Raw genomic sequence first — 26738 nt, forward strand, 5'->3', positions numbered from 1 at the left:
GTGCTGACATTTTTCAAATAAAGTAAAATTTCCTATACATTTGAGCGCGAAAGTTATTCTGCTACATGTCTTTGATAAAAAAAAAAACATTCAGTGTATATTTATTGGATTGGGTAAAAGTTATAGCGTTTACAAACTATGGTGCCAAAAGTGAATTTTCCCCTTTTCAAGCATCTCTGACTTTTCTGCGCACCTGTCATGTTTCATGAGGGGCTAAAATTCCAGGATAGTACAAATACCCCCCAAATGACCCCATTTTGGAAAGAAGACATCCCAAAGTATTCAGTGAGAGGCATGGTGAGTTCATAGAAGATTTTATTTTTTGTCACAAGTTAGCGGAAAATGACAGTTTGTGACAAAAAAAAAAAAAAAAAAAAGTTTCCATTTCTTCTAACTTGCGACAAAAAAAAATGAAATCTGCCACGGACTCACTATGCTCCTCTCTGAATACCTTGAAGTGTCTACTTTCCAGAATGGGGTCATTTGTGGGGTGTGTTTACTGTCCTGGCATTTGGGGGGTGCCTAATTGTAAGCACCCCTGTAAAGCCTAAAGATGCTCATTGGACTTTGGGCCCCTTAGCGCAGTTAGGCCGCAAAAAAGTGCCACACATGTGGTATTGCCGTACTCAGGAAAAGTAGTATAATGTGTTTTGGGGTGTATTTTTACACATACACATGCTGGGTGGGAGAAATATCTCCGTAAATGACAATTTTTTTATTTTTTTTACACACAATTGTCTATTTATAGAGATATTTCTCCCACTCAGCATGGGTATGTGGAAAAATACACCCCAAAACACATTATACTACTTCTCCTGAGTACGGCGATACCACATGTGTGGCACTTTTTTGCACCCTAACTGCGCTAAGGGGCCCAAAGTCCAATGAGTACCTTTAGGATTTCACAGGTCATTTTGAGAAATTTCGTTTCAAGACTACTCCTCACGGTTTAGGGCCCCTAAAATGCCAGGACAGTATAGGAACCCCACAAATTACCCCATTTTAGAAAGAAGACACCCCAAGGTATTCCGTTAGATGTATGGTGAGTTCATAGAAGATTTTTTTTTTTTGTCACAAGTTAGCGGAAATTGATTGTAATTGTTTTTTTTCACAAAGTGTCATTTTCCGCTAACTTGTGACAAAAAATAAAATCTTCTATGAACTCGCCATTCTCCTAACGGAATACCTTGGGGTGTCTTCTTTCTAAAATGGAGTCATTTGTGGGGTTCCTATACTGCCCTGGCATTTTAGGGGCCCTAAACCGTGAGGAGTAGTCTTGAAACCAAATGTGGCAAAATGACCTGTGAAATCCTAAAGGTACTCATTGGACTTTGGGCCCCTTAGCGCACTTAGGGTGCAAAAAAGTGCCACACATGTGGTACCGCCGTACTCAGGAGAAGTAGTATAATGTGTTTTGGGGTGTATTTTTACACATACCCATGCTGGGTGGGAGAAATATCTCTGTAAATGACAATTATTTGATTTTTTTTACACACAATTGTCCATTTACAGAGAGATTTCTCCCACCCAGCATGGGTATGTATAAAAATACACCCCAAAACACATTATACTACTTCTTCTGAGTACGGCGATACCACATGTGTGACACTTTTTTGCAACCTAGGTGCGCTAAGGGGCCTAACGTCCTATTCACAGGTCATTTTGAGGCATTTGGATTCTAGACTACTCCTCACGGTTTAGGGCCCCTAAAATGCCAGGGCAGTATAGGAACCCCACAAGTGACCCCATTTTAGAAAGAAGACACCCCAAGGTATTCTGTTAGGAGTATGGTGAGTTCATAGAAGATTTTTTTTTTGTCACAAGTTAGCGGAAAATGACACTTTGTGAAAAAAAAACAATACATATCAATTTCCGCTAACTTGTGACAAAAAATAAAATCTTCTATGAACTCATCATACACCTAAAAGAATACCTTGGGGTGTCTTCTTTCTAAAATGGGGTCACTTGTGGGGTTCCTATACTGCCCTGGCATTTTAGGGGCCCTAAACCGTGAGGAGTAGTCTTGAACCCAAATGTCTCAAAATGACCTGTGAAATCCTAAAGGTACTCATTGGACTTTGGGCCCCTTAGCACAGTTAGGCTGCAAAAAAGTGTCACACATGTGGTATCGCCGTACTCAGAAGAAGTAGTATAATGTGTTTTGTGGTGTATTTTTACATATAACCATGCTGGGTGGGAGAAATATCTCTGTAAATGACACATTTTTGATTTTTTTTACACACAATTGTCCATTTACAGAGAGATTTCTCCCACCCAGCATGGGTATGTGTAAAAATACACCACAAAACACATTATACTACTTCTCCTGAGTATGGCGATACCACATGTGTGACACTTTTTTGCAGCCTAGGTGCGCTAAGGGGCCCAACGTCCTATTCACAGGTCATTTTGAGGCATTTGTTTTCTAGACTACTCCTCACGGTTTAGGGCCCCTAAAATGCCAGGGCAGTATAGGAACCCCACAAGTGACCCCATTTTAGAAAGAAGACACCCCAAGGTATTCCGTTAGGGGTATGGTGAGTTCATAGAAGATTTTATTTTTTCTCACAAGTTAGTGAAAAATGACACTTTGTGAAAAAAACAATAACAATCCAATTTCCGCTAACTTTTGACAAAAAATAAAATATTCTATGAACTCATCATACACCTAACAGAATACCTTGGGGTGTCTTCTTTCTAAAATGGGGTCACTTGTGGGGTTCCTATACTGCCCTGGCATTTTACGGGCCCAAAACTGTGAGTAGTCTGGAAACCAAATTTCTCAAAATGACTGTTCAGGGGTATAAGCATCTGCAAATTTTGATGACAGGTGGTCTATGAGGGGGCAAATTTTGTGGAATCGGTCATAAGCAGGGTGGCCTCTTAGATGACAGGATGTATTGGGCCTGATCTGATGGATAGGAGTGCTAGGGGGGTGACAGGAGGTGATTGATGGGTGTCTCAGGGGGCGGTTAGAGGGGAAAATAGATGCAATCAATGCACTGGGGAGGTGATCGGAAGGGGGTCTGAGGGGGATCTGAGGGTTTGGCCGAGTGATCAGGAGCCCACACGGGGCAAATTAGGGCCTGATCTGATGGGTAGGTGTGCTAGGGGGTCACAGGAGGTGATTGATGGGTGTCTCAAGGTGTGATTAGAGGGGGGAAATAGATGCAAGCAATGCACTGGCGAGGTGATCAGGGCTGGGGTCTGAGGGCGTTCTGAGGTGTGGGCGGGTGATTGGGTGCCCGCAAGGGGCAGATTAGGGTCTAATCTGATGGGTAACAGTGACAGGTGGTGATAGGGGGTGATTGATGGGTAATTAGTGGGTGTTTAGAGGAGAGAATAGATGTAAACAATGGATTTGGGAGGTGATCTGATGTCGGATCTGCGGGCGATCTATTGGTGTGGGTGGGTGATCAGATTGCCCGCAAGGGGCAGGTTAGGGGCTGATTGATGGGTGGCAGTGACAGGGGGTGATTGATGGGTGGCAGTGACAGGGGGTGATTGATGGGTGATTGACAGGTAATCAGTGGGTTATTACAGGGGAGAACAGATGTAAATATTGCACGGGCGAATTGATAAGGGGGGGGTCTGAGGGCAATCTGAGCGTGTGGGCAGGTGATTGGGTGCCCGCAAGGGGCAGATTAGGGTCTAATCTGATGGGTAACAGTGACAGGTGGTGATAGGGGGTGATTGATGGGTAATTAGTGGGTGTTTAGAGGAGAGAATAGATGTAAACAATGGATTTGGGAGGTGATCTGATGTCGGATCTGCGGGCGATCTATTGGTGTGGGTGGGTGATCAGATTGCCCGCAAGGGGCAGGTTAGGGGCTGATTGATGGGTGGCAGTGACAGGGGGTGATTGATGGGTGGCAGTGACAGGGGGTGATTGATGGGTGATTGACAGGTAATCAGTGGGTTATTACAGGGGAGAACAGATGTAAATATTGCACGGGCGAATTGATAAGGGGGGGGTCTGAGGGCAATCTGAGCGTGTGGGCAGGTGATTGGGTGCCCGCAAGGGGCAGATTAGGGTCTAATCTGATGGGTAACAGTGACAGGTGGTGATAGGGGGTGATTGATGGGTAATTAGTGGGTGTTTAGAGGAGAGAATAGATGTAAACAATGGATTTGGGAGGTGATCTGATGTCGGATCTGCGGGCGATCTATTGGTGTGGGGGGGTGATCAGATTGCCCGCAAGGGGCAGATCAGGGGCTGATTGATGGGTGGCAGTGACAGGGGGTGATTGACGGGTGATTGACGGGTGATTGACAGGTGATTGACAGGTGATTGACAGGTGATTGACAGGTGATTGACAGGTGATCAGGGGGGATAGATGCATACAGTACACGGGGGGGGGGGGGGGTCTGGGGGGGGTCTGGGGAGAATCTGAGGGGTGGGGGGGTGATCAGGAGGGAGTAGGGGGCAGATTAGGGACTTAAAAAAAAAATAGCGTTGACAGATAGTGACAGGGAGTGATTGATGGGTGATTAGGAGGGTGACTGGGTGCAAACAGTGGTCTGGGGGGTGGGCAGGGGGGGGTCTGAGGGGTGCTGTGGGCGATCAGGGGGCAGGGGGGGGGGAAATCAGTGTGCTTGGGTGCAGACTAGGGTGGCTGCAGCCTGCCCTGGTGGTCCCTCGGACACTGGGACCACCAGGGCAGGAGGCAGCCAGTATAATAGGCTTTGTATACATTACAAAGCCTATTATACACTGTTGCAGCGGCGATCCGGATGCCAGTAACCCGCCGGCGCTTCCGAACGGCCGGCGGGTTACGGCGAACGGGGGGCGGAGCCAGTCCCCGGCGGCTGATCGCGTCACGAATGACGCGATCGCCGCATAGCCACTCCCGCAGCCGCCCCCGCCGATGGGCGTATTGCGGTCGTTTGGGCCCAGACTTTGCCGCCGCCCATCGGCTGGGGGCGGTCGTTATGTGGTTAAGTCACACAGTAGTACTATAATTTACATATGCACTCCCCACAGAGCTGCAGGGAATCCACTGAGAATGTTGTGCACATTGAACACAGAGGTGTTGTCTATCACCCATAAACCTGGTTCAGATTGTGCATGAAGAATGTGTAATAGAGGAAGAATCCCCTCATTGTCCTGCAGAGTACCTGCACATCACTCTTACATGTACCCACAGTTACATTGCTTAGGCCCCAATCGCTGAAGCAGGTGCTTTTGGCACATGGCGCCGGGCACCAAAACCAGGCACCCAAGGCAGCAATTTAAAGTGAACCGAGCATAATTTTTAACTCCCAGGGCAGCTCTATAGCAAATTAAAATGTGGTTTATTATTAAAAAAAACAACAACTTTAATTTCACCTCTCTTTTTTTTAATTTAAGGGTTAAAATAGGCAGTAACCTTCTACCTCTTTGGTCCAACTTGTGGTTGGAGGAGCAACAGATGATGGAAGGCAGATAAGAAATCACCTAATTAAACTTAATTGACCACAAACAAACCCTGAGCCTTCCCCATTGTACTTAAAACAGAAAACATTAGTCTCACTTGAAGAATTTCACACCTAGCCTGGATAATGGCAGTGAAAAAAGTAGCAGGGGGTGAAAGTCTCAAACATGGCAGCCCTTTCAGCTATGTGAAGCCAGGTGCTGCTTAGATTCCTTTTAGGCTACTTACACACCAGGACGTTGCATTTAGGGGACGTTATAGGGCACATAACGTGCCCCTAACGCAACGCCTTGTGCTCTCTGATGTGGACGTCAGTGAGCCGTGTTGTGCAGCTCACTCTGGCGTCCGTGATGCGTACTCTTGGACGCATGCGGCATCACGTGGTCCCGCCGGGCCAATCGCCGCACAGAGCGGCAGCTCCAGGAAGTAAACACTGCACGTCACACCGTGCAGTGAATATTAATTAGCCATGTGCCTGGCCGCTCCCCACTCCTCTCCAACACTACTGAGCATGTGCACACATTCTAACGTGGCTTAGCCGCGCATAACGCACAGCATGCAGCACTCTCAACGGATGTGCTGCGTTACAATGTAAGGCAACGTGTGCAGTGTGAATGGGCTGATTGATTTTTCATTACTGTGCGTTGGGTCTGCGTTACAGGCTGCACTAACATGCGCCTGTAACGTCTTAGTGTGTAAGCAGTCTAAATGTTGCACAGGTAATTCGGGGCTTTGGTAGTTGCCGAACCCCTAATTATATCTCCCTCCCAGTTGCGACAACTCAGGCGGAATAGTATTTAACACCACTGGGGAGCAGTCATTCAGCTCGCCTTGCGCCCAACTCACCAGCGACTCCTACATATGTACGCCCGATCGAGGTTGACCCAGAAACACACATCTCAGCAGCATGTCCCTCCAAAAATTCACTTACTTTGGCAGATTTTCCCTTAAAACCTGCACGAGGCAATGTTTCCCCACAAAATGCACATGTCTTCCCCCCCCCCCCCCCCCCCCAAGCTGCATTTTTAGCTAAGCTCTACCCATCAAATTAAATCCCTGATGCTGTGCAGAGCATGATGGGATTTCCTATGTTGTTGTTCACGTTGCCTAGCAACTGGGAGAGGTGCTCAGCACACAGGACAGTTGGAACTGTGTATCATGCTCCCTGTCACCTCCTTTCAACCAAAAAGATTGCTGCCCTCGTGAAATCACAAACATTTGCCTGTTCTTTTAAAACTGGGTGGGTAAAAGATTATATTACCTATCTATTTTAATTAACATAACTAATGTAACTTAATGACAGTATGTTTGTTTAGGCTGATGTTCCTCTTTAAGAAACCTCCAACTCCAGGTACCCAAAATTACTCAGATTCCTTAGTCTAATGCTTATCAGGACTGTGGAGTTTGTACAAAAATCATCCGACTCCTCAGTTTATTGAGACCTCCGACTCCAGGTACCCAAAATTGCTCCGATTCCTCGACTCCACAGGCCTGGCCCCTGGCAGCCCTCTAACCGCGCCCCCACCACACCCCACGGCATGGATATCACAAACTATTAAGAAGCAAAATGTGTCATTTTATCATTCAAACCACACTGGTCCTTTCACTCTCCATTAGTTTTTCCTTCATTTTAACATTTGAAAATAAGAAATATATTTAAATCATGGGAATAAAGTTTAGAGTCTCATATGCATTTTTTGATAGTAAATACCAGGGCTGTGGAGTCGTCACATCAATCGTCCGACTCCAGGTACCCAAAAATGACTCTTTAGTCGGATGATTGGTACACACGTTACGTTTTTGTTTTTTTTGTGCGATTTTCCGACCCGATCGAATTTCCCGCACGATTCCGCATTCAATTCTGCGCTCTATTCTCTTATCTTCATTCGTTTTTCTTATCGTTTTCCATTCACTGCTATGAGAAATCGAGCGCGGAAACTATTGGGAGCAATATCGGACATGACAGATTTTTTCTGATCCATCTATTGCAAAAAAAAATGTAACTTGTGTACCCAGTGTAATACTTACCAGGGCAGTGGATTTGGTACAAAAATCATCTGACTCAGTTTATGAAACCTCCGACTTCAGGCACCCAAAAATGCTTCGACTCCGACTCCACAGCCTTGATAAATACATATACAGGATCTTCTCAAAAAATTAGCATATTGTGATAAAGTTCATTATTTTCTGTAATGTACTGATAAACATTAAACTTTCATATATTTTAGATTCAAATACACACAACTGAAGTAGTTCAAGCCTTTTATTGTTTTAACCTGCTGAGCGGTCTGGACGAGCTCAGCTCGTCCAACACCGCCAGAGGCTGCCGCTCAGGCCCTGCTGGGCCGATTTCCACCAAATAAAAAGCAGCACACGCAGCCGGCACTTTGCCAGCCGCGTGTGCTGCCTGATCGCCGCTGCAGCGCGGCGATCCGCCGCGTGCAGCGGTGAAAGAGGGTCCCCCCCAGCCGCCCGAGCCCAGCGTAGCCGGAACAAACAGTTCCGGCCAGCGCTAAGGGCTGGATCGGAGGCGGCTGACGTCAGGACGTCGGCTGACGTCCATGACGTCACTCCGCTCGTCGCCATGGCGACGAGGGAAGCGAAACACGGAGGGCCGCTCATTGCGGCCTTCCGTGTTATTTCTTGCCGCCGGAGGCGATCGGAAGATCGCCTCAGGAGCGCCCTCTAGTGGGCTTTCATGCAGCCAACTTTCAGTTGGCTGCATGAAATAGTTTTTTTTTTATTTAAAAAAAACCCTCCCGCAGCCACCCTGGCGATTTAATCAGAACGCCAGGGTGGTTAATATTGATGATTTTGGCATACAGCTCATGAAAACCCAAATTTCCTATTTTAAAAAATTAGCATATTTCATCCGACCAATAAAAGAAAAGTCTTTTTAAATCAAAAAAAGTCAACCTTCAAATAATTATGTTCAGTTATGCACTCAATACTTGGTCGGGAATCCTTTTACAGAAATGACTGCTTCAATGCGGCGTGGCATGGAGGCAATCAGCCTGTGGCACTGCTCAGGTGTTATGGAGGCCCAGGATGCTTCGATAGCGGCCTTAAGCTCATCCAGAGTGTTGGGTCTTGTGTCTCTCAACCTTCTCTTCACAATATCCCACAGATTCTCTATGGGGTTCAGGTCAGGAGAGTTGGCAGGCCAATTGAGCACAGTAATACCATGGTCAGTAAACCATTTACCACTGGTATTGGCACTGTGAGCAGGTGCTAGGTTGTGCTGAAAAATGAAATCTTCATCTCCATAAAGCTTTTCAGCAGATGGAAGCATGAACCCACTTTTGAACCAGAAACAGCGGCAGAAGCGCCTGACCTGGGCTACAGAGAAGCAGCACTGGACTGTTGCTCAGTGGTCCAACGTACTTTTTTCGGATGAAAGCAACTTTTACATGTCATTCGGAAATCAAGGTGCCAGAGTCTGGAGGAAGACTGGGGTGAGGGAAATGCCAAAATGCCTGAAGTCCAGTGTCAAGTACCCACAGTCAGTGATGGTCTGGGGTGCCATGTCAGCTGCTGGTGTTGGTCCACTGTGTTTTATCAAGGGCAGGGTCAATGCAGCTAGCTATCAGGAGATTTTGGAGCACTTCATGCTTCCATCTGCTGAAAAGCTTTATGGAGATGAAGATTTAATTTTTCAGCACGACCTGGCACCTGCTCACAGTGCCCAAACCACTGGTAAATGGTTTACTGACCATGGTATTACTGTGCTCAATTGGCCTGCCAACTCTCCTGACCTGAACCCCATAGAGAATGTGTGGGATATTGTGAAGAGAAAGTTGAGAGACGCAAGACCCAACACTCTGGATGAGCTTAAGGCCGCTATGGAAGCATCCTGGGCCTCCATAACACCTGAGCAGTGCCACAGGCTGATTGCCTCCATGCCACGCCGCATTAAAGCAGTCATTTCTGCAAAAGGATTCCCGACCGAGTATTGCATGCATAACTGAACATAATTATTTGAAGGTTGACTTTTTTTTTGTTTCAAAAACACTTCTCCTTTTATTGGTCGGATGAAATATGCTAATTTTTTGAGATAGGAAAATTGGGTTTTCATGAGCTGTATGCCAAAATCCATAAAAGAAAGAACTTCTGATGAAGATGACAAAAGTATGCAAGACAACCAGTGCCTATAAATCAAATATAATTTTTATTGAAGACATCTACAAAAAACATTAAAAACACTAAAACCAATATGGCGTGGCAAAATGGGGAATAAATACAAAATAAGACCCCTGAATCTAAACGTCTGCCACCACAACATCAATCACCAAGCGGCAACATAATGACAAAATACAATATAATGCTCTATATAAACACTGAACATCAATGGCTGTCAACTATATTACTAAAGATAAATATGATGTTAATAAATCATATATAGGCCTACAATCCCAGAATTCTAGTAATTATAATGCACAAAGACCTCCAAGGGTAAATAAAACAATTGCTACAAGAAAGAGGCTGAAATAATTGCTGACACCGCCATGAAAGAAGTGAAGGAAGATGAAAGAAACAATAGGATCACATTACCTGCCGTTTGGGAGATGCGTGTGACGTGGCCCCCTATGCTCTGTCCCTCCACGCATATCGCGGAAAACCGCTTTCTCAAGAGGTAGCCTTTCATAAAGATGTGCCCCATTATATAGCTAAGGTGGAAGTGAACGCTAGACGCCGAACGCCGAGTGCACAAGGCGGGATTACGTCATGCGTGGCCACGCATGTACGCGATGACGCGGACCGCTCTGACGGAGCAGCCCACCCCATCCCGTAGTTGTAGTAGCGATAAGCGGTGCCATGAAGATAGAAAAAAGGGGGGCGGTGGTTGTCAGCTGTTAGAGAAACACATCGAACATAACTACTCATAACAATTAAATATCATAATAATAAACTTGGGAATTCAAACCAACAAATGATTAAAGAGTTCAAATATACAAACTTTACAAATATATACTTGGTTAATATACATATCGTAAATAGTGAGGAAACAACTCACACATATTCCTGCACATTGCTGCCACCTAGTGGCCATAGTTCATAGATAAAAAAACCCCACTGAGCTTGGAGCTGCACTTAAGATGAAACAACCTGGACTGTAAATGCAATGATATTTACAAACTATGTAAAAAAGAAAAAGAATATGCGTATATATACAATTGTATACACATATATATACACTGATCTCTCTGCTGAAGGATTAAATGTCATGAATGGTGTCTAAAGCTATATGTATATATATTTTAGTGCATTTAGTGCATAATTTTTATGCATTACACTATTAGTCGTGTGATGGTATGGCCTTGGTGAGTGGCCTCTTGTGATTAGGCACTTAGCGCTACTACAACTACGGGATGGGGTGGGCTGCTCCGTCAGAGCGGTCCGCGTCATCGCGTACATGCGTGGCCACGCATGACGTAATCCCGCCTTGTGCACTCGGCGTTCGGCGTCTAGCGTTCACTTCCACCTTAGCTATATAATGGGGCACATCTTTATGAAAGGCTACCTCTTGAGAAAGCGGTTTTCCGCGATATGCGTGGAGGGACAGAGCATAGGGGGCCACGTCACACGCATCTCCCAAACGGCAGGTAATGTGATCCTATTGTTTCTTTCATCTTCCTTCACTTCTTTCATGGCGGTGTCAGCAATTATTTCAGCCTCTTTCTTGTAGCAATTGTATTATTTACCCTTGGAGGTCTTTGTGCATTATAATTACTAGAATTCTGGGATTGTAGGCCTATATATGATTTATTAACATCATATTTATCTTTAGTAATATAGTTGACAGCCATTGATGTTCAGTGTTTATATAGAGCATTATAACAACAATAACAATAATATTTATATAGCGCTTTTCTCCCTGGGGACTCAAAGCGCTGTGACCCTGCATTATGCAGTCTCAAAGGCTAGGGAAAAGAGGTGAGTTTTTAGCCTTTTTTTAAAGCTGTCCAGAGAGGGAGCCTCGTACTGATTGTGGAAGTGAGTTCCATAGAGCAGGGGCTGCATAGGAAAATTATATTGTATTTTGTCATTATGTTGCCGCTTGGTGACTGATGTTGTGGTGGCAGACCTTTAGATTCAGGGGTCTTATTGTGTATTTATTCCCCATTTTGCCACGCCATATTGGTTTTAGTGTTTTTAATGTTTTTTGTAGATGTCTTCAATAAAAATTATATTTGATTAATAGGCACTGGTTGTCTTGCATACTTTTGTCATCTTCATCAGAAGTTCTTTCTTTTATGTACTTTAGCTTATACTCACTTCTGTGAAGCACTTATCATGGTGTTCTTTATATTAGACCCAAATTGTGAGGTTTAACATACTGTATGCCAAAATCATCAATATTAAAACAATGAAAGGCTTGAACTACTTCAGTTGTGTGTATTTGAATCTAAAATATATGAAAGTCTAATGTTTATCAGTACATCACAAACACTGGTCCACATGACAGCCCAGGGCCCCAGGTCTCTCTCACTCACTGGGGCCCCCAAACCACCATGCGACACCTAGAGGGAAGTGCGGGCAAGCCCTGGACCTCTCACCTCCAGGGAACTCACCCCACCACCTCTAAACTGAATGCCAACTGCAACAAACACAATTGCTAACTGGGGTTTGGGGGCCCCAGTGAGTGAGAGAGACCTGGGGCCCCTGGGCTGTCATGTGGACCAGTGTTTGTGATTTTAAATTTTATTTTTTGCAGCTTCTACGATGCGGTTGACAGGTGAGTGGTTAGGGAGGGGACCGTGTGGGAGATGTGCCTACACGGGGCGTCCCTGTTAAACGACGCAATTCACGATTGCGTCCAACCGAAGCCTCCCACCTGAATGCTAATCTATGTAATTCCTGCTGGGTATGGTGCAGCAGGCAAAGGGTGTATGACAGTGCACCTGATTGGCTGACGAGCGTCTGCTGGCCAGATAGAGGCAGGATATTGCTCTGACTGGAAGTTAGCAATTGTTTGTTGCAGTTGGTTTATCAGTACATTACAGAAAATAATGAACTTTATCAAAATATGCTAATTTTTTGAGAAAATCCTGTATTTACACAGATCTGTACATGAGTCCTGAAAGGGGGACAAATGAGGAAAACAGACTGATTGGTTCTCAAAGAGGAACTGTTGGGAGCTATGTATGGTTAAGCAGCTTAAAATGTGACAGGACACAGAATAGACATACGTGTGTCTATTCTGGTACCACACGCACGCATGTACGTACGTACGTTCTTACCCCTAACCTTATCTCACCTGTTGCTTCATTCCAGTAGCCCCCAGCCCTCTGCACCCCCAATGATGTAGCATCCCAGTACCTCTCAGTGAGCCAACACTGCTGATTACAAGAGAGCTATAAAGTTGAAATATGAATTATTTCTTTTAGTTGGCAACTAAAAGCATTCAATTGCCTGTCGAAACAGTATTCCTTATTTGTGTGTTTGATTTTGTCTTGCAGTTTCCCATGAGCTCTGAAGACTGGAGTCAGATTGCCACCCAGTTTGATGAACTGTGCAATTTTTCGAACTGCGGCGGAGCGTTAGACGGGAGGCACGTCCGCATCAACCCGCCCCATAAAAGCGGATCCCTGTACTACAATTACAAGGGATTTTTCAGCATCATCGTCATAGCCCTCATAAATGCCGACCTGGAGTTCATAATGGTCGATGTGGGGAAAAACGGCAAGTTTTCAGATGGCTCGGTCCTCAGGCAAACTCATTTTTATGAAAAGCTGAGAGAAAACCAGCTGAAATTACCTGAGGCTAACGAAAACAAAGAGGGCCTCAATTTTGTCTTCCTGGCAGACGGGGCCTTCTCCTTAGATGACCACATCTTGAGACCATACGTCAAAGAAACTCCTTCAAAAGAGAAACAAATCTTCAACTACCGCCTGTATAGAGCCAGGCGGGTGGCAGAAAACGCCTTCGGTCTGCTTTCAAACCGTTTCAGGATCTTCCGCACAACCATAAACTTATCACCTCACAAAATCGAGCTTATAGTCATGGCCTGCTGTTTACTTCATAACTTCCTGAGGCGGAGCAACACCGCAGAATACGCCCCGGAAAGCATGCTGGACCTGGAGGACATAGATGAGGCGAGGATCATCCCTGGAGAGTGGCGGAACGAGAACCCGGGACTCGTACCGCTGCAGTTCATGGAGCCAGGAAAGCCTGAAGCCAGTGCCAAGCTCAACAGGAAGAACTATAAGACATACTTCAATGGGCCTGGTGCTGTAGAATGGCAGGACACCATGTTGGCCAGTGGTGTTTTGGAGTTTGAGGAGCAAACATCAATGATTGTAGAGTGAATGTAGAAACCTGCATATGCCATGTTTGAGTATATAACTAGAACTTAAAGAGATTGTATAGTTTGTGTGTTTTGTTTCTGGTTTAGTTTTTTCCATACTTTGTTTAAAAGTGAGATCCGTGGTTAAAAAAAACCCAAAAAATCTACTTACCCGGGGCTTCCTCCAGCCCCTTGAATGCCGATATGTCCCTCGCTGCAGCCCCGCTCCCAGCTGGTGGACCGTGGTCTCCTCCGTTGCAGATGCCGACTTTGTCTTCTGCGCCTGTGTGAGCGAGCGGCTCATGATCGTGCTCACATGGTCAGGAGCGTTGCAGAATGCTTCAAGCAACGTGAGCAAGATCCCAAGTAGCGCGACCGCTCACCATCTGCAACAGAGGGGACCCCGGGCCAATGGCAGGGGGTGGAGCTGCGACGAGGGACATATCGGCTGTCAGGGGGCTGGAGGAAGCTCGGGTAAGTAGAACTTTAATTTTTATTTTTAACTCTGATCTTCCCTTTAAGGAAATGCATAGAGTAGTGAGGGGTATATGGAGGAAGCAGAATGCCAGTTATCCTGCTGTCACAATGATCTTTCAGCATCAGTAACATTTGAGGCCACGTACATAAATCTAATTACGATTGGCTGATGGTGTCTGAGGGGGCGTATACAAATCCAGTTACAACTGGCTAATTGTATCTGAGGGGGCGTATACAAATCCAGTTACAACTTGCTAATAGTGTCTGAGGGGGCGTATACAAATCCAATTACCATTGGGTAATAGTGTCTGAGGGGCGTATACAAATCCAATTACCATTGGGTAATAGTGTCTGAGGGGGCGTACACACATCCAGTTATGATTGTCTCTTATGCTAGGAATACACGGGTCGATAGGGCGGCCGATTAGCCGCCGGATCGACCTCTTCCGCGCGTGGATCGATTGCCGCTCGTCTCCGCCTGCGCTTCCTTATCAGCGCTCTATTCCCTGCCATTGTCAGCTGGCGGGGATCGAGTTGGCGGGGGTCGAGCGGCTTGATCGGGCCAGCTGAATATTATCAGCTGGCCAGATCAGCTGGTCGATACACGGTACAGAAACGTACCGTGTATCCCCAGCATTATGCTAGGTACACACGATACAATTTTCTGACAGTTTTGCTGTCAGATTGATTATTTCCAATAGTTCAGATCGCTTTTCCAATCACTTCTATGAAAAATCGATCAGAAATAAGATCGGACCTGTCAGAAATAATCGATCTGACAGAAAATTGTATCGTCTGTAACTTGCATATGAGATTTACTTACAGGCTGTTGAAAGTATTCATTCTGTCAGCGCTCAGGGCTATTTCACACCAAGTGTGTTCTGATGCGATTTTCTGCAGTTTTCACAATCGCAAGGCAGCTTATTTTTATTTGGTAACTGTGATTACGCATTCACACTGTATGTATTATGATTTTATTTTTTTTCCCCCAAAAGGCAATTGTTGAGTTTGCTGCATTTTTTTCCTGCGTTTTGCTTGAAGCCAACCGACAAACCATCACAAATTCACATTGTAAAATAGAAGTTGCAATTGGATGTGTGTAAGAAGAAATCCACAGAGTATCTAAACCACACAAGTATTCTAGCTCTTTAACAGGAACCTGAAGTGAGATGGACATGGAGGCTGCTATATTTATTTCCTTTTTAAAGAGACACTGAAGCGAAAAAAAATTATGATATAATGAATTGGTTGTGTAGTACAGCAAGTATTAGAGAATGATGCAATGTTAAAAAAAAAAAAAAAAAAAAAGCTGTATAACTGAAAATAAAAATATGAGAATTTTTTTTTTTTTGCTACTAATGTTCTAGTAATTATCCGTACTACACAACCAATTCATAATATCATATTTTTTTTTTTTCACTTCAGTGTCTCTTTAAGCAAGACCAGTTGTCTGGCAGCCCTGCTGATCATCTGCCTCTAATACTTTCAGCCATAGCCCCTGAACAAGCATGCAGCAGATCAGGTGTTTCTGACATTATTGTCAGATCTGACAGGATTAGCTGCATGCTTGTTCCTGGTGTGATACAGACTCTACTGCAGCCAAACAGATCAGCAGGAATGCCAGGCAACTGGTATTGTTTAACAGGAAACAAATATGGCAGCCTTCAATTTCCCTCTCACTTCAGCTGTCCTTTTAACCTTCCCTGGAACACCACAGTGTGAAACAATGCATTATTATTATGGATTTATAAAGTGGCAGCATATTCCGTGGCGCTGTACAAAGTAAGAAACAAAAATGGGGTACATAATAATAGACGATGGTTTACATGACCGCAGCATTGGGTGTGTGTATGCGCCCTGAAGGGGATTTGATTCATCTACTGGGAATCGATCTGTTAACTGTCCAACTGGTCAGAAGAATGGATCAGACAGGATCGAAAATGTAGGTTAATCTGGGTGAGACAGAAGTGGCAATACATTGATATACATAGCATTGCATGCTGCTGTCTGATTTTATTTTCAATCCATTCCCTTTTGGAATATATTAAAAAACGGATGTGCTCTGTGTGTGTGGTAGGAATCCGATTTATTTTTGAATTGATTGCTGTCAAAGAGGAATCAATTGTTTTGCCACATCTGTTGGTGATCTATAAGTGTATGGCCACACTTAGAAAAAACATGCTACCATAGAGCTGGTCTTAAAGAGAACCTGTACTGAGTAAAATTATTTAAAATAAACACATGAGGTAACTTCAAATGAACATTGCATAGTTACCTTGCCATCAGTTCCTCTCAGAAGCTCGCCATTTTCTTCTAACAACAATCCTTTCCAGTTCTGACAATATTTTGTCAGATCTGAAATCTATAAGTTCCTGTCAATAAAATATCAGTTGCTGTCAATAAAATCTCAGTTATAGCTGAGAGGAAAACTGATGTACCAGGTAATGTCCATGTTTCCCTATGGCTCAAGTGGGTGATGTTACAGTTTAACTGTGCTGACCAGAAAGCTGTTATGGTGTAATGGCCATTTTCAAAATGGAGGACGGAAAATTCCCCTGATCACAGTGAACAAACAGGATGCGGGACAGGAGAAAGACACGGAGGAGTAGACTACATGGAAGGTAAGTATGACCTGTGTATGCTTATTTTGACTTTTAATTTTCAGTTTAGGTTTTCTTTAAGGTGACCATTAACGGTACAATTTTTTTTCACCAAATGCGATTTTTACGATCACATTGTATAGAAAATTAACTATTTATGAAGGCAATCAATAAGGAACATTCTTTGGTCGATTGCTAAATAGGATAACATTAATCTGAAAGTTCAATTTTATGATTGAATTTGAAGAAAGAATCGTTCAGTAAATGTGAACAATCGATAATTGCCTTCCAATTAGTTATGATCATTCAAATTGCATCGAAAGATCGCATTTAGGGAAAAATGTACTGGTAATGGGCACCTTAAGAGCCCTTTTCCACTAGCAAGCGCGATCACAAGCGCAAATCACCTGCGCTTGCGATCACGCAGGCTCCTTTTTCCACTGTCGGCGTTCTGCTGTACCGGCGCCGGGAGTGTAACGCAATTGCGTCGAATCGCGCAGGCTGGGCGATCGCGTTTCGGCAAACGAATCGCGATCAAAGCACTGTAGTGGAAAAAGAGCACTGCAATTTTATATGTTATCGTGGTGCTCTAGCGATAAGAAAAACGGCTGCGATGTGCTTTTTAAATCGCATCGCAGCCAGTGGAAAAGGGCCCTAAGCCATGCTAATTCATGCAGATTTAAAGCAAACCTGTAACTCTGGGAAAGGAAAAAGTTAGATACTTACCTTAGTAGAGGGAAGCTGCTGGATTGGCGTGCGCAGTACTAAGGAGCCGCCGCTCTGGCTCAGTGGAAGAATACAGCTAGTTTCAGCTTTCCGTCTGTGCAGTGCAGCCGGGCTCCATTGACAAGCCCTTGTCGGTGAGCTCTGGGGGTCAGTGAAACTGCTCTCTACAAGGATCCTGGAAGCATCTGGACCAGCCAGTAGTTTCTAACTACTGAGATAAGTATCTAACATTTTTTTTCCCCTCACTTCAGTCACTTAGAAGTGGACCCAAATTTAACCACTTTACCCCCGCGCCAGGGACGGAGAAACACGTACTTTCGCGTTCCCGACGCTGCCCGCGCTCCCGCTCGTAAACACGCCGCCCGCCGCTAGTAAACTCGCCGCCGCCCGCTCGCCCAGAGATCAATGAACGGGAAAATCCATTCCCGTTCGTTGATCTAAGCCCCGCAATGATCAGCTGCTCTCCTATGGGCAGCGCGATCATTGTGAGAAAAAACTCACGTGTCCAGCCTCCTTATACTTCCTCCAAGCTTCCGGAAGGAAGCTTGGAGGTCGCATTAAAACAAAGTTACTGTGGCCATCTTGTGGCCAAATGGTAAACTACACCCTACACATTTTTCACATACAAATAAATGACTTTTACACATAAAATTAACTCATTACCTCCCACACTCCCCATTTTTTTTTTTTTTTTGTAATTTACAATTAAAAAAAATACATAAATAGTTAACTTAGGGACTGAACTTTTTAAATATTTATGTCAAGAGGGTATAACACTGTTACTTTATAAACTATGGGCTTGTAATTAGGGATGGACGCAAAAATGAAAAAAATGCACCTTTATTTCCAAATAAAATATTGGCGCCAAACATTGTGATAGGGACATAATTTAAATGGTTTTATAACCGGGACAAAAGGGCAAATACGTTTCATGGGTTTTAATTACAGTAGCATGCATTATTTAAAAACTATAATGGCCGAAAACTGAAAAATAATTATTTTTTTCCCCACATTTTTCCTATTTTCCCATTAAAACACATTTAGAAAAAAATAATTCTTGGCATAATGTCCCACCTAAAGAAAGCCTAATTGGTGGCGGAAAAAACAAGATATAGTTCATTTCATTGCGATAAGTAATGATAAAGTTATAGACGAATGAATGGAAGGAGCGCTGAAAGGTGAAAATTGCTCTGGTGCTCAGGGGGTAAAACCCCCTCAGTGGTGAAGTGGTTAAAATACAAGATTTCAGAAATAAAATCTATTTTCTAAATTATAATAATAAATGGCAGCCTTTGTTCAGCTGCATGATGACAAATATAAAATATTTTATATTTATTGGAGGAACCCCTCCCTTCCTTTCATACTGCCGGGAATTTTCGGCAAACTGATGGAGGAGATAAAAAAAAAAAAACAGGCTGCTACTGATGATGTCACAGGGGAGGTGATCTCAGCTTGTGTGAGATTTCACATAGACGAAACGCCCCTGTGAGGGAGGGTAGCTGATGACAAACACACCCATTATCTAAAACCTCCTACCAAGCTCAGAAGTAATGGCTGCCACCTGTATAACCCTAGTTATGAACAGAGAAGGGTGAAAAGCATGCACTGAAATGCTCATAGGCTTGAAGGAGTGTTTATTTATCTCTGCATGTGTCAGAGTGCTGCAACTAAATATTTTGAATTAAGAAACATGTTTGGTTTGGGTCCGCTTTAAAGTACTAAGAGAATAAGCCCAACATTTGTCAGCTAGCATTATTTAAACTAAAATAAATGTCAGCTTCTCTCCTGTTTCTCCCTCTTACATCTGTCCTACTAAAAAATTATATTTTTTCAAGTGCTAATGTCTTACCTCTACTGTTCTTCTATTGCAGTCCCTGCAGTGGGGCTGTTCTCGCTTATTCTCCCCCCCCCCCCCTTCTCTTGTCATACAACAGAAGAGGTGTGCTGAGCAGTGTGTCTGTACAGCCATTGTTGCCACAAAGCATTAGCTGAATTACCATAAGGCCTCTCTTCCATGGACGTCTCAACTGCTCGTTTGTCGAGCAGTACAGTCTGCATCCTCTGCTGCCATTTGGGTGCATTTATAACACTGAATGTGTCACTAGCGGAAAACAGTTTCCTGTCGCCTGCAACTCCTTGGTGGAGCTGCCTGCCACCCGTGCCAAGTGCTAGTAAGCGCCCAGCCGGTGGACTGGAGTAGCTGAGAGGCAGTGACAGATGCTAGTGGAAAAGAGGCCGTATTTAAAAATGTATGTGTAACTTAAAGTGTACCAGAGACCAAATAAAATTTGTTTTTATACATACCTGGGGCTTCCTCCAGCCCCATGCACACAGACTGCTCCTCCGCTGCCCGCAGCTCCGGTATCGGGTCCCGTAACTTCCTTCAGTCGCGGCCAGTCTGCGCAAGAGGAAGTGCGCTTTCTACATATCTCTCTGGCGGCCGCAAGAGAGACATACAGGGCACACTTTCTCTTGCATAAAATGGTGGCGACTGGCAGAACTAACAGGACCTGATACCGGAGCTGCATGCAGCAGAAGATGGCAGCGTGGGATTTATTAATTGGTCTGTGGTTTCCTTTAAAAGAAACCTAAACTAAACCATTAAAAAAAAGTTTCACTTACCCTGGGGCTTCTACCACCCCTCTGCAGCTGCCCTGTGCCTTCCTAGAACGATCCTCGGATCCCCTGCAGCAACTTCAGTGACGAAGCCAGTCGCCGGCCACTGTGCAGCCAGAGCCACGTAGGCACAGTGGTCATCGACTGGGCCAGTCGGCAAAAATGAATTTCAGCCGCTGCGGGGGACCGGAGGATCGTTCCAGGACATCGAGGGCACAGACGGCTGCAGGGGGCTGGTATAAGCCCCAGGTAAGTGAAACCTTTTTTTTTTTTTTTTGTTTAGGTTCCCTTTAACTCTATGACTGCCACTAGTGAAGACTGCACACATCACTGATGCCCATTGCTGAGATGCTTATTGTCAAGGATATGAGCAGGTTAAAACAAGCTCATAGTGCTCTGGTAACACTTTAACCTCTCTGACGATATGAGTTATTTCTAGATTTTAGGGACTAAAAGCAGTGCCATTTTTTTGCACCTTTTCAGACCATAAAACCGGGAAAAAAAATCACAGTGCAGAAAGCCTGCAGCAGCCCCTGCACTTACATCTCTGGGATACAGCGCTGCAGTTTTCCCTCTGTCCTCTAGGTGGTGCTGTAACCCTATAGTGAGGTCACCGGCTGTTGTCAATGACAGACGACGATCTCACCAAAGGGATCCAGAGCCTCCAAGGACAGGAAGGAGTATGGCTGCCGGCGTCTGGATCGCGGGTGAACCGATTTTTAAAATTCCTGCTGCACTTAGAACCGAAGCTTGGGTACAAAATCAGATACTTACCTAAAGAGGGTGAAGCCTCAGGATCCTATTAAGGCTTCTCTCGGGGGTCTGCTGTACCCTATCGCTGAGCACAGCCCCTCCCCCTCGAAGATTAGTGACAATGCATTGCCGCTAATTCTATTGGGGCGGCCCGGCTCCTCTCCCGCATTCATGGCCACGCAATAGCCGACTGAACCCGCATGTGCTGTAGCATGGAGCCACAGCCGCTTGTAGTTAATACGCTGCCTAAAATTGCTGCGGCATAGTTTTAACACTGACCGCACAGGACACAATGGCTTGTCCCCCGCCAGCTTGAAACTCCGGTGTCTAATTACAGCTGAGCGCCTTAACTGTCAGGAGCCATTTTCATTGATTCCTAACCTCCTGATCACTGTGAGTCAATCACAGTAATCAGGAATTGTAAAAATAAAAAAAAGCCTGTGGTCCTCAATGAGTTAAAGTATCACGTGATCAACATGTGCTTCTCCATGAGTTCTTGTAAACAGAGTAATTCTGCTGACTTGCCTGGACCACAATGCTGGTTCCTGTCCTGTTTTTCTGAGGCTCGGTTCCTACTTGTGAAAGATCATGTGCTGCTAGCGGGACCAGTTTGCTGCACTACAACCATAGGCTATATATAATGAACGCATCTGCTCCTCTTTCCAGGACTATAGCGGACTGCACAGAAGCACGTCCCACTTATGGATCCCTTGCAAACTGACAAGTGTGAATGTCACCTGTATGTAAAATAGGATCCTTTCACTGTCAGTTTTGCGATGAGTGGAGAGCGGACAAAAAATGTCTGTTCTCAGCTCAACTAAGGAACACAGCCTCGCAGTGTATGCCCTGCAGGTAAGCTATAGGCAAACCCACTATTTTATTTAGCGGCCTCATGTTTAGGAATTTTGCACCACTCAAAAGAGGAGACAGTCTGGTTGCTCAAACACTGTTCCCTACCAATTTAGTATACCAGATAGTCTTCATGTGCTTAAATTTGTTTAATTTCAACTTGCAAAATTGTCATACAAAAGGTGAATCACAAACACATTTAAAACACATTAAAGACCAGCACTGGAACTGCTTCTTACTTAAATCCCACTGTCAGGGCCAGTGCACACCAAAAACCGCTAGCAGATCCGCAAAATGCTAGCAGATTTTGAAACGCTTTTTCTTATTTTTCTGCAGCGTTTCAGCTAGCGTTTTGCGGTTTTGTCTAGCGGTTTTGGTGTAGTAGATTTCCTGTATTGTTACAGTAAAGCTGTTACTGAACAGCTACTGTAACAAAAAACGCCTGGCAAACCACTCTGAAGTGCCGTTTTTCAGAGCGGTTTGCGTTTTTCCTATACTTAACATTGAGGCAGAAACGCATCCACAATCCAAAAAATGCCTCACCCAGGCATTTTTCATTTCTGCAAAACGCCTCCCGCTCTGGTGTGCACCACCCCATTGAGATACCTTGACCAAGCAGATCCGCAGCCGCAAGCGGATCTGAAAACGCCCAAAAAGCCGCTCGGTGTGCACCAGCCCTCACTGTGAAAATATAATACCAAATTGGCCGCCCAGCCTCAGCCTATGCATGCCAATCGGTTATTGAATCACATTGTGACAATAGTGGGCCCACCACCAGGCGCACACCTGAGGCCTCAACATGCACCCTCCCAACTGCCACTTGGCCTGGCTATGAGCATACAAATCTTCCGCCTTCTAGGGTTGCCAATGGCAACCCTAGAAGGCGGAAAATTTGTATGCTCATAGCCAGGCCAAGTGGCAGTTGGGACAGGTTCTAACGAAAAGGGTAGCGACACAACAGGTAATGAAGAAAAAGTCCATCTGTTTAAGTGAGGAGAAGGATATTACAATTGCGCTATACCCCCATTACTGTGTACCTAACGGTTTGACAGCAAGTGGAAACACTACATGTCATGAGAGACTTGCCGGCCAATATTGAGCAACGGTGTGCTGCAGCAGGAGGGTGCATGTTGAGGCCTCAGGTGTGCGCCTGGTGGTGGGCCCACTATTGTCACAATGTGATTCAATAACCGATTGGCATGCATAGGCTGAGGCTGGGCGCCCAATTTGGTATTATATTTTCACAGTGACAGTGGGATTTAAGTAAGAAGCAGTTCCAGTGCTAGTCTTTAATGTTTTAAATGTGTTTGTGATTCACCTTTTGTATGACAATTTTGCAAGTTGAAATTAAACAAATTTAAGCACATGAAGACTATCTGGTATACTAAGCTATAGGCAAAGATGGGTTAATTGCTGCCAGTACTGTCAATGGGATGAGTGGAGCATTAGCCCTTGCCTCAAGTCTTTCATCTGCACAGGAAGTGATGTCAGTAATGAGCTCTGCACACAATCCTGTAGTAGTAGTATGCTCAACACAAACTTGTGCCACTCTACTTTCCTGGGGCTTTCTCCAGCCCCTAGCAGCTGCTCTGTCCCACGCCGCATCTACACTCGCAGTCGCCGGCCTGGGGTCCCCGCCGGTGCAAAGGTTGACCTTTAATGCACCTGCGCGAGCGCCGCTGTTAATCATCTCCACGTGGTCCTCATTGTACTACGCAGGCGCAGTAACCTCTACACCAGCGGGGGACCACAGGCCAGCTGCGGCGTGGGAGATAGGGACTGGAGGAAGCTCCGGGTAAGTAGAGCGAGGGTAGGATAGTCTGATTCTAAGCAAAGCTGAGATTGCGGAACGAGGACTATTACTTACCTGGGCCTTTTCCCAGCCCCTGTAGTATATTAGCTGCCGCACTGTCCTCCCAATCGTAGCTGTTATGATGCTGCAGACAGAGTATGCCACCCAGGGGCTACTGTGCATGCACTATTCTGGGCCACACGCCGAATTATCCCGTGGCCAGGAGCAATCTGTGTGTGCAGTTAAAGGATAACCGAAGTGACGTGAGATAGACGTGTATGTACAGTGCCTAGCGCACAAATAACTATGCTGTGTTCCTTTTTTTCTTTCTCTGCCTGAAAGAGTTAAATATTAGGTATGTAAGTGGCTGACAGGAGTGACTACAGTGTGACCCTCAGGCCCCATTCACACTAGAGCGTTTTGCCGCGACTTCGGCCAAACGCTATCGCTTTTTAAAAGCGCTAGCGTAATGAAACTCTATGGGCCCGTTCTTACTTGGGCAATTTGCGCATATCGCCCAAAAACGCAAACGTGTAGCTTGCACCATTTCCAGGCGATCGCGTTTCAGTGCTATAGAAGCGCAAAACGTGATCGTGCCAAAATCGCCACAGTGTTCAGTGATTTTTCCGCATGAAATCGCGGAAAAATCACTCCTGCAAAACGCCAGCAAAAATTGCCGGCGTTTTGAAAATGCAGGTGTGAATAGAGGCTTAATGATAAGAAATTCGTCTTTTTATCTCTTTCTTGCTCTCAGAAGACATTTTCTGCTACGAAAGTGTTTTATGGTTGGAATTTCTTATCAGTGAGGGTCACACTGTAGTCACTTCCTGTCTGAATCAGCCAATTACATACCTTAATATTTAACTCTTTCAGGCAGAGAAAGGAAAAAAAGGAACAGCATAGTTATTTGTGTGCTAGGCACTGTACATACCCATGTCTATCTCATCATGTCACTTTGGGTATCCTTTAAGTCATGTGCAGAGAGTTCCTGGTCTTGACACTGAGGGAGCTGACAGACTATGGGGGGCTGGATGAAGCACCAGATAAATAAAAAAAATCCTCTTGTTCTCATCTTGGTGTATAGAGTGTGATGCTGCTTGTCTTGAGGGGAGTGTTTGGGGGGGTAATTGTGCTCTATATTGGTCTATTTCTGTTTAAATATAGCAAGATGGTCTTTATAAGGTATGCAAAAGCATTTGAGACGCACACCCAACACTCTACCTCCACATGGCCCAGCCTTTGCCAATGACTTTCATCTTCCCTGATGTGTGTGTTGTATTCCTGTTGGTTGTATTTTATTGAGTCATTAAAAGTTAGTTCTTTTCTATCAGGGACTGCGTGTTCTTAGATTTCATATCTGCACTGGCAGTGAGTTTGGCTCGTGTATGTGAATTAACCCAAAGCAGATCTCTATGAGACCTGGAACCCACTACAAATCGCAATTCACTAGCACAATCGCGTTTTTAATTATCGTTTTGTAAGCGATTACGAGAATTTTCCGGCAATTTTGGTAGCGATTTTAAAAGTGTAAGCTTTTTGCCAGTGATTGTGATAGCGATTTGCGATAATCGATTTTAATTCTGTTTGGTCCTTTCAATTTATTTTATTTTGTACAGTGCAGTAATTTAAAATCGCACACAAATCACTATGGCCTCGATTCATAAACAGCAGTGCAATAAAAAAATCTTGTCGGGAAAATACTGCACTCGGTATTTTCCCGGTCTGTGTGCTAATTCATAAAGATTTCCCCAGCTGCCCTTGGAGGTCGGTAAATTACCGCAGCCCATTGAGCGGTAGAGTAGAGCAGTGTCTCGATCCTCTCTTTGCCCTGCAGAAATGAATCACACATGGCTCTCTGGCTCTCTCCACTGATGACTTAGACAGATGAGTCACAGTCTTTTTCCCTGCCTGCAGAAATGACTCACACAGACGGCTCTTTCCACTGGTGACTCAGACTCTTTCCCTGCCTGCTCAAATGATTCACACAGAGGGCTCTCTGGCTCTCTCCACTGATGACTCAAACAGACTTCGACTCTCTGCACTTTTGCATTCATCAGAGCTGTCGGTAACTTGTTAACGCCTCACTAGAGGTGTCGGTAACTACCGCCAGGCTTACCGCTTGTTGAAGGCTTTATGAATTGACATTTGCTGACAATTTACTGACATGTATTGTCGGTAACTGCAGCCAAGTCGGTAATTTATTTCCCTGGTCGGTAATGTCAGCTTTTCATGCGGTAACAGACTTTGTGAATTGACATTTTGCTAAATGGTCGGTAAAGTCTGCTGTTTTCAGCATTACCGCATGAGGTAATGCTTTATGAATCGAGGCCTATGTGTATGAGCGATTGGACAGCGCTTTAATACTTTACATTGAAACGCAAACGCTCCCAAAATGCTGCATGTCCTGCAATTGCGATTTTGCTAATCACAATCGCTACTGTGGAATTTGTTACATTCATTTGCATTGGCAGAGCGTTTAGGGAAATTGCTAGCGCTCCCTAAACTCTCAAAAAAGCACTCCGGGGGGTTCCAGGCCTTATACACATTGCATGCTGAAATTCAGCACTTGACCTCATACTAAGCTTGGTCTCTCCAGATCTTATAAGATGACCAGAAAAATCTCCATCTCCACCAACCTGGATGTGCAAGCAGCGGCTGGCAAATCAAAGCTACTGCAGACAAGTCAGCCATCAGTTGTGCTGAGTAATGATCTGCCTGCAAACTGATCAGCGGCTAGCACCTTTTCTTTGCCTACAGCCACTTCCAATTCCTGGGTAATGGAGGAAGAGAACTCTCTGCTTATGGTGATAGACTAAAGTTAGCATTTCGCCAAACGCTAAATTTCAGCATGCTAAATGCGCTTGGGTAGACTAAAAATTGCGCTTTCAACTTATGTAAAGGCATTGCAGAGGTTTGAAAATTGGCTTGGTCCTTAACCACTTTATCCACCACTATCGTATATCTATGTCCTCTGTGACTTCAATTAAGCCACAAGTCAGTAGATATACGTCTTGTAGCAGAAGCAGTGCTGTGCAGGATTGGGCTTGCTCCTGTGCACATTTCTGGCACTATCTGATGCAGCATTAATTGGTGAACGGGAATATATGTTTCCTGAGCTAATGAGATTAATTTTTACCATTAAAAATACATTTATTTTCTCAGTTCATAGTGAAAAATAATCTGTAGCATTATTTCAGAATCAAATATCTTCACCATAAATTGTG

At 44.7% G+C, this 26738-nt stretch overlaps 1 protein-coding gene across 3 annotated transcripts in view; it reads left to right on the plus strand.

The window, feature by feature from the left end:
• LOC137571137 (uncharacterized) overlaps positions 1–16386 on the plus strand; it is a 30476-nt gene extending 14090 nt beyond the window's left edge. For all 3 annotated transcript variants that reach the window (XM_068279869.1, XM_068279872.1, XM_068279871.1), the window contains exon 3: positions 12875–16386. In XM_068279869.1, coding sequence (XP_068135970.1) covers positions 12875–13723 — 849 coding nt within the window. In that variant the 3' untranslated portion in view covers positions 13724–16386. The remainder of the gene's footprint in view (positions 1–12874) is intronic.
• Positions 16387–26738: the final 10352 nt, after the last annotated feature.

The sequence above is a fragment of the Hyperolius riggenbachi genome, chromosome 4, assembly GCF_040937935.1.
Source record: "Hyperolius riggenbachi isolate aHypRig1 chromosome 4, aHypRig1.pri, whole genome shotgun sequence".
NCBI lineage: Eukaryota > Metazoa > Chordata > Amphibia > Anura > Hyperoliidae > Hyperolius > Hyperolius riggenbachi.